The sequence below is a fragment of the Mytilus galloprovincialis genome, chromosome 14, assembly GCF_965363235.1.
Source record: "Mytilus galloprovincialis chromosome 14, xbMytGall1.hap1.1, whole genome shotgun sequence".
In the NCBI taxonomy this organism is placed as follows: domain Eukaryota; kingdom Metazoa; phylum Mollusca; class Bivalvia; order Mytilida; family Mytilidae; genus Mytilus; species Mytilus galloprovincialis.
Window position 1 is genome coordinate 1,867,607 of NC_134851.1, and position 9,742 is coordinate 1,877,348.

At 33.0% G+C, this 9,742-nt stretch overlaps 1 protein-coding gene across 1 annotated transcript in view; it reads left to right on the forward strand.

Moving 5' to 3' along the window:
- The window catches only part of LOC143059068 (uncharacterized), a 29,760-nt gene extending 21,369 nt beyond the window's left edge, over positions 1 to 8,391 (forward strand). Inside the window, exon 5 of the mRNA XM_076232532.1 lies at positions 8,289 to 8,391. Coding sequence (XP_076088647.1) covers positions 8,289 to 8,366 — 78 coding nt within the window. The 3' untranslated portion in view covers positions 8,367 to 8,391. The remainder of the gene's footprint in view (positions 1 to 8,288) is intronic.
- Positions 8,392 to 9,742: the final 1,351 nt, after the last annotated feature.

The window sequence follows — 9,742 nt, forward strand, 5'->3', positions numbered from 1 at the left end:
TCCTTTGATAAATTTGCATTACTCAGTGCACAAAAAACAGAAAAATGACTAATTAAAACTGATTGTGCCAAAACAATCATGATAAATAACACATTTAAGAGGTAAATGATATGAATATTACTTGGTTTTAACATTTCTTACACAAAGAAACTTGTGGAACTTGTTCTTGTGAAATTATGAATTGACAGAAAATGCCTTAAAAAAGCGTCACACTCCTGACATATATAATGCACTCCCACATCTATGATATAAACATATCACAGTGGTAATGATTTTTTTTCTTCTCTTTGGAATAGCCACTTCTGAAAAATAAAAAATAAAAAACATTTAAGTCCTTTGTATTCTTTGGTAGATGTTTAAAGACAGTTGTCACACTCCTGACATTTTGGGGTGCCTCTCTTTGTGTTTTTTTTTAAATGGTCCTAAAAAGAAAGTCCTGTTCTATGGGTAAAGATATCAGAAATTGAAATCAATGATATAGCAATGTGTTTAGTGATTTTTTGTGAAAGTTTAAAGCATTTTTCAATCTTTATAAAATATGTCAGGAGTGTGACAAAATACTGAAAATAGAAGGCTTTTTCTACATACAATTACATTAAAACGGTACAATGAAATGACATTTTGTTTTTTGCAAATGATCACAAAATCTCAGGGCTTTCAAAGTTTACTATTGTAACTGAAATATATTAAGATTCTTTTTATTGGCAAAAACTTCAATCACTAGTTACTATTATTTTTTTCAAATTAAGCTATTCAATTTGATTGTTATTATATGATTTAGCAGAAAAGATGGAAATTTTGGTTTTAAAATTTTCCTTTTTATATTGACTTTCATTTGGAAAAGGTCTGAGCAATGTTTTCTTGACTGTTTTATTACCAAACTTGTTTTTAAGTAGTATGGTTTCTGTTAAATATTTTTGAGATGTATGCTATTAAGATTTAAGATTATTCAATGTGTCTGTTTCGTTCGGCCTGAAACTTTGGAATTATAAAATTTAAAGTATTGGTAATAGGGCAAGACAAAAAGAAATACAGAATATTAAGTTTGAAATTGGATCCCCCATGTCACACTTTTGCTTCATTTTTTCTGATTCCACCCATTAGTATGTTTATATTTTTACTGTTTCAATTTTCTTTTGTTATACTATTCATTTTGTTATTCTTATTAGTTCATATACACATTTAATGGCAATTTTATTTATACATATTAATGAATTTTGAAGTAAAAAATGTTTTAATTTTTTCAATTATATTATCTTACTAGGTTTTACTGTGAGTAAACCCCATAACTTTGAAATGTAAAATTTATAAAATTCTAAAGGGAGCTTATATCAATAGATATAAACAATTCGCCAAAGGTATGGTAACTGTAATGCCATTGTTTTGGCACCTATAATTTGAATCAGTTTTAGTATTGTTGCATTTTTTCTTACTTATTTGTTGTTAACTGCATTTTGTCACACTTCTAATAATAAGTGCAAAATAAAAACTCATAAACAGTCTCATTTTGAGTTCTAATTACTGTAAACCAACTTATTTTCGCGAGCGATTTATTTTCGCGACTTTCGCGAGTAGAAAAATAACGCGAAGATAAATCGTCGCGAATATGTAAACCTTGGATCTTTCCTTATTAAACTTCATCAAGTTAATTAGAAAATTGCGATATTAAATAGCCGCGAAGTGGTAAAGAAAGGATAAAACGCGAAATAAAGTATCCGCGAAAATAAGTTGGTTTACAGTATCAACTTTTGAATACACAACAAGAGTTTTACTGTATAGGTATTTCAAAATTCATGGTCAAACTACAAAATGAACTAATGGCTCTATCAAACCACCTCCATTTTCATATTATCATGTTTATAAACATAAAATTTGAATTTGATTTTAATTATTTTTATTGTTATGAAATCTTTTCTCCTTTTGAAATACAGAAGTTTATATTTTTTCTATATTTTGTTAATCAACATGATCAACTTGCTGAGTTATCTTATTTCACATATGTACATATAAACATATATATTGCAGCAAATAATTTGTAAATAGAATCTTCATTTGCATTATGACCAATATTTTTTGTACAGTTAGATTGATACAGACGAAATAAAAAATATACGATTCTAGTTTTGATTTTCGCAATATTTGTGCTATGACATTGTTTTTTATTAGCTCACATGGCCTCTTTGAAATGTATGGAATTCTACATACATGTAACAATACTATCTGTTTGTGGTGAACCAATGATGTATACCAAACCTTTATTCCTCTCTCTACCTCTTTGATGGTCTTTCCAATTCTACAAAAGAATAAAAATAAAAACATCAACAGTTGCTCATGACTGCAGATATTTGGGAAATGTCCTTTTAATTTAATACAACCAGAACAATTAAATTATATATACATATAAATATACAATTAGGAGATGTGGTATGATTGCCAATGAGACAACTATCCACCAAAGTTAAAATAATAGGCATCCATACGGCTTTCAACAAAGAGAAAAACTGATACCGGATTGTCGACTTTAAAAGGCCCTGATATAAAAATATAAAACAATTCAATTAAGAAGACTAACGGCCAAATATATAACAAAAAAATTCATGAAAAACAACGAGAACAAGTTGCAATTAACTGCCTGCGTCTGACTGGACACAGACTAAAGAGAATGTACAAGGTAATCAACAGTAACAAAATGCAATGTCGTTGTTTAGTAAGCAGAGGTTATTGAGTACATTCGTTGTGTATGGTGACTAGAGGTACACGAGTAACCGAATACAATATATGTTACGATATAAAAATTTCAATATCCCTCTATAGATGATTCCCTAATAGTAAATAAACTCATCATAGATACCAGGACTAAATTTTGTATATACGCCAGACGCTATCATCATTGACCTGAGGTCATCCCATTTGTTTAAAATGATTCCCTGATACCAATGAATCATACAAAGACCTGAGGTCATTCCTCTTTGTATAGGCTGATTCCTTGATACTAATGTGACATAAAAAAGTCTGAAGTCATCCCTCTATGTATAGGATGATTCCCTGATAGTAATGTATCATACAAAGACCTGAAGTCATCCCTCTATGCATAGGCTGATTCCTTGATAGTAATGTATCAAACAAAGACCTGAGGTCATCCCTCTATGTATAGGATGATTCCCTGATAGTTATGTATCATACAAAGACCTGAGGTCATCCCTCTATGTATAGGCTGATTCCTTGATAGTAATGTATCAAACAAAGACCTGAGGTCATCCCTCTATGTATAGGATGATTCCTTGATAGTAATGTATCATACAAAGACCTGAGGTCATCCCTCTATGTATAGGATGATTCCTTGATAGTAATGTATCGTACAAAGACCTGAAGTCATCCCTCTATGTATAGGATGATTCTCTGATAGTAATGTATCACACAAAGACCTGATCATCCTTCTATGTATAGGATGATTCCCTGATAGTAATATATCATACAAAGACCTGAGGTCATCCCTCTATGTATATGATGATTCCTTGATAGTAATGTATCATACAAAGACCTGAAGTCATCCCTCTTTGTATAGGATGATTCTCTGATAGTATTGTATCATACAAAGACCTGAGGTCATCCCTCTATGCATAGGATTATTCTCTGATAGTAATGTATCATACACAGACCTGAGGTCATCCCTCGATGTATAGGATGATTCCTTGATATTAATGAATCGTACAAAGACCTGAGGTCATCCCTCTATGTATAGGATGATTCCCTGATAGTAATGTCTCATACAAAGACCTGAGGTCATCCCTCTATGTATAGGATGATTCCCTGATAGTAATGTCTCATACAAAGACCTGAGGTCATCCCTCTATGTATAGGATGATTCCCTGATAGTAATGTATCGTACAAAGACCTGAGGTCATTCCTCTATGTATAGGATGATTCCCTGATAGTAATGTATCATACAAAGACCTGAGGCCATCCCTCTATGTATAGGATGATTCCCTGATAGTAATGTATCATACAAAGACCTGAGGTCATCCCCCTATGTAAAGGATGATTCCCTGATAGTAATGTATCATACAAAGACCTGAGGTCATCCCTCGATGTATAGGATGATTCCCTAATAGTAATGTATCATACAAAGACCTGAGGTCATCCCTCTATGAATAGGATGACTCCATGATAGTAATGTATCATACTAAGACCTGAGGTCATCCCTCTATGTATAGTATGATTCCCTGATAGTAATATATCATACAAAGACCTGAGGTCATCCCTCTATGTATAGGATGATTCCTTGATAGTAATGTATCATACAAAGACCTGAAGTCATCCCTCTATGTATAGAATGATTCCCTGATAGTAATGTATCGTACAAAGACCTGAGGTCATCCTTCTATGTATAGGATGATTCCCTGATAGTAATGTATCATACAAAGACCTGAGGTCATCCCTCTATGTATAGGATGATTCCCTGATAGTAATGTATCATACAAAGATCTGAGGTCATCCCCCTATGTAAAGGATGATTCCCTGATAGTAATGTATCATACAAAGACATGAGGTCATCCCTCTATGTATAGGATGATTCCCTGATAGTAATGTCTCATACAAAGACCTGAGGTCATCCCTCTATGCATAGGATGATTCCCTAATAGTAATGTATCATACAAAGACCTGAGGTCATCCCTTTATGAATAGGATGACTCCATGATAGTAATGTATCATACTAAGACCTGAGGTCATCCCTCTATGTTTAGGATGATTCCCTGATAGTAATGTATCATACAAAGACCTGAAGTCATCCTCCATGAATAGGATGAATCCTTGGTAGTAATGTATCATACAAAGACATGAGGTCATCCCTCAATGTATAGAATGATTCCCTGATAGTAATGTATCATACAAAAACCTGAAGTCATTCCTCTACGTATAGGCGATTCCTTGATAGTAATGTATCATACAAACCCCTGAGGTCATCCCTCTATGTATAGGCTGATTCCTTGATAGTAATGTATCATACAAAGACCTGAGGTCATCCCTCTATGTATAGGATGATTCTCTGATAGTAATGTATCATACAAAGACCTGAGGTCATCCCTCTATGCATAGGATGATTCTCTGATAGTAATGTATCATACACAATCCTGAGGTCATCCCTCGATGTATAGGATGATTCCTTGATATTAATGAATCGTACAAAGACCGGAGGTCATCCCTCTATGTATAGGATGATTCCTTGATAGTAATGTATCATACAAAGACCTGAGGTCATCCCTCTATGTATAGGATGATTCCTTGATAGTTATGTATCATACAAAGACCTGAGGTCATCCCTCTATGTATAGGCTGATTCCTTGATAGTAATGTATCATACAAAGACCTGAAGTCATCCCTCTATGTATAGTATGATTCCCTGATAGTAATATATCATACAAAGACCTGAGGTCATCCCTCTATGTATAGGATTATTCCCTGATAGTAATTTATCATACAAAGGCCTGAAGTCATCCCTCTATGTATAGGATGATTCCCTGATAGTAATGTATCACACAAAGACCTAAGGTCATCCCTCTATGTATAGGATGATACCCTGATAGTAATCTATCATACAAAGACCTGAGGTAATCCCTCTGTTTATAGGATGATTCCCTGATAGTAATGTATCATACAAAGACCTGAGGTCATTCCGCTTTGTATAAGATGATTCCCTGATAGTAATGTATCATATAAAGACCTGAGGTCATCCCTCTATGTATAGAATGATTCCTTGATAGTAATGTATCATACAAAGACTTGAGGTCATCCCTCTATGTATATGATGATACTTTGATAGTAATCTATCATATAAAGACCGGAGGTCATCCCTCTATTTATAGGATGATTCCCTGATAGTAATGTATCATACAAAGACCTGAGGTCATCCTTTTATGTATAGGCTGATTCCTTGATAGTAATGTATCATATAAAGACCTGAATTCATCCCTCTATGTATAGGATGATTCCCTGATAGTTATGTATCATACAAAGACCTGAGGTCATCCCTCTATGTATAGGATGATTCCCTGATAGTTATGTATCATACAAAGACCTGAAGTCATCCCTCTATGTATATGATGATACCCTGATAGTTATCTATCATACAAAGACCGGAGGTCATCCCTCTATGTATAGGATGATTCCCTGATAGTTATGTATCATACAAAGACCTGAGGTCATTCCTCTTTGTATAGGGTGATTCCTTAATACTTATGTGACATAAAAAGGTCTGAAGTCATCCCTCTATGTATAATCAGATAATCATCGTCTTTATACACAGTTACTATATTGTAAGTAGAAAGTAGAATTGCGTATTTTTAGATTATTCTATTTTTAGAACAACCAATACATTTATAAATTCCGTATAAGTCAGCATTTCACCAAAGTAGGCACGGGGTTTAAGTATGCATTTCCCTGCATACATAAACTTTAACGATATTTTTTTTCTAAGAAAAAAACTTATTTGTTCATTGAATTATGGTATTATTCTTAAAGGCTTTTACATTATCTTTCAGATGCACCAAAAATTAGCTCAGTTGCGTTAATTTTTGTGAAATGCCGACACTTCGAAATTTGAAGACGTATATATGATGACCTATGCGCTTGCTTCAAACATAGAACTTAAGAGTTCACGGTCTTTAATCATATATAATATCAATTAATTATATATAAACTGATATATATATATTGCTTTTTATTTATGAAATAGATAAAGTGTAAAATACCTTAATTTTTGGTTAAATTATATAAAACCAACTTTCTTAGTTAAAAAGATATATTTAATAAACCGATATATACGACTCCGTTAACAATGGTTAAAAGGTCTTTTTTTCTAGCAATGAATCATCTCAAGGTGTCATTTTCATCGTAGAGGCCTTGGATAACTTTAACATGTGTTTTTCAATATTGTTCTTATATATACATGTCTGGTGTATTTAGAAACGAGGTATTAGCTTCTTAATTATAACATATTTAACTACTAGTATGCTGTATTCATTGTTGTAATGCACTGAAATATGGGCCTTTCCCAATTATTGTAATTGTGTTTGTGCCAATAAAATATTGGTATATTTGTATTTGTATATAAATAGGTGCTTTATTAAGCGTAAAAGACGATGAACCCCCATAAAAGCCTAGAAAAACCAACATAAAGACAACTACCCATAAGAGTAAAAATCTTCCCCTAGCACCGCCCAGGCATTGGGGTATATTATAGCCCAAACAAATGCTTATGGTGTATTTTACATGCCTGAATCTTTATTTATACTAAAATATGTGTACGTAGGCCAAAAAAATATTTAATCGACCCCTACCCCCAATTTAGATTGCCAGACGCCAATAATGACCATACCAAACCCGGATTGTTTCACCATAGGGACCAAACTGAGCATATTATTGGTCTATAACTTTATGTATCAAATATACATTGGCCGCAGTATGGGCTGTAGTATAAATTTTGCTCTATCTTTACAAATTCAGCATTTATGAATGTTGTATTGAAACTGGAACTTGAAAATTGGATACCTTACATGTTTATTACAAACAAAGTGGGAAAAGAAGTAAAAAAGTCCCTTATAGGAAAATATGCACTCTTTCACTGTACTTGTCCAAGGCCACACAATAATCAACAAACTCATTTCCTGTAAATGTTTATGTAATGTAAGGCTTTTGGAAGCATTTGAAGTTGTTTTTTACACAAATTTCTATCTTAGCTGCGGCTATCAAGGATGCACTGAGTGTACTGTGAGAGGAAGCATGGGGTATATGGTAAAAATCAGTTTTTGTGTGCAGATTGAAAGAAACAATAGAAATTACACTTTAGAGTTATGATATCAATGAAAGGCATACATATTCTCCCCATTTACATCACATTTTGCACATATTTCTCCTCATAAAGTATATAAAATCATTTGAAAAAAACTGATTACTTCCCTTTGACATAATATTTTTTTTATCTGTGTTCCCCATGTTAAGTTGTAGAACAAGTGGTAAATAAGCACTTTTGTAGTATTTTAACACTCGAATAATCTGACCGCATGAAGGTATTCATTTATTTTTACAAAGCGCATTGAGTTTCTTTATTTAAAAAAACTATACTAGATTACATGTCCTTCATCTAGGAAACTAGTGTTGAAATGTTTGTAATTGGATGATTTTTATGTTAAATAATTGCTTTTAAATATTCTAAATTGTTACTTTAATCTTCCAAATGCAAAGTTTGGTTATACGTAGTCTTATTTATTCATCACTTTTTTCTACTTCAGTTCTGGCTGTCTAGTTTTGGCGAAGAATCCATCCTGATGTTGGGGTTAGAGGAATTTCTGCTGAATGATTGTCAATGACATTTTATAAACTTTACAAGTAATTTTATTGAACCTATATGCTGAAAGCACCATGAGATGCGCACGCAGATCGTAGAGGTCACTAGCGTATTTGGTCGCATGAGGTCAAGTCATGGAATTTATCCCTCTTATGTTTATTTGAAAATAATGGATATCTTAATTGTTTTGAACTGGAATTTAATATATTTGTGACATTTGGAATACAAACTTTACGATTTGATACAGTTTTTGGATGGATTAATATTCTAACGATGTAGTTGGTGATGGATAATTTGTCACGTTGTCAGCAAACATTTTTTAATGAAATGGCTGAACATTCGAGCATTGACTCGGTAACGGAACTGTCTGGCACGGCCAAGACTAGTTTCAAAAGTGACAATATTTTTAGTATTATGAATGACCACAGGCAACTTATTTCGCCAGGTTATGATAACAATATTAGTGGGTTTCAAGCAAGCATTGAAAACATTAATGTAGGAGGAGGAGCCATGAGCAATGCTCCTGTCACTCACACTCCGGAAGTGGTTATACCTGATATTTACAATATGCTACTGCAAAATCAGTTGTATATCCAAACTTTGATGAAAAATCAGAATTCAAAAACTGATCCTATACAAAGTTCAACAAAGGTAAATCCTAGACAATCGGCAACAATGGCCGGACCAAAAAAGGTCGTTAAAAGTAAACCTAAAAAGGATGATTACAAAACGCAACTGGACAGTTTGTTTGATAATGATATGAACAATAACCAAACTAAAAACATATCTGCACCGTCTGAATTATATTCAGATATTTCTAGTGACGAAAGTTACGATAGCGATGATGAAGCATGTTCTGAGAATGAACATGATGAAGTGGATGTTGAAAAGGCAGGAAATGAAAATGTCTTGGAATCTATGAAAGACTTCATTAGTTCAGATGAAAAGACCGGTCCAAAAATTAATTCTGGTTTAGCCTCATACATGAACCAGGGACTGAGGACACGAGTCAATGAAGAAAAATACAAAGACCTCACAAAGAAATATGATAAGCCTGCCAATGTGAGCAGTCTAAAAGTCCCACGAGTCAACATAGGTGAGGATTTTAAATGCAATTAAATTGCATTTTAATAAAAATGTAAACTTTTAAAACAGCAATAACAAACATTACACAAAATTGCTGGTTTGGTTCTGTTGATTTAAAAGATGCATATTATTCTGTTAGCATCAATGAAAAAGATAGGAAATATCTTAGATTTTATTGGAATGGTGTTCTGTATGAATACACTTGTTTGCCAAATGGATTAACAACAGCACCGCGAATTTTCACAAAAATTTTAAAAGTTGTATTTTCTAAACTGAGAAGTAAAGGACATTGCAACACACCATATATTGATG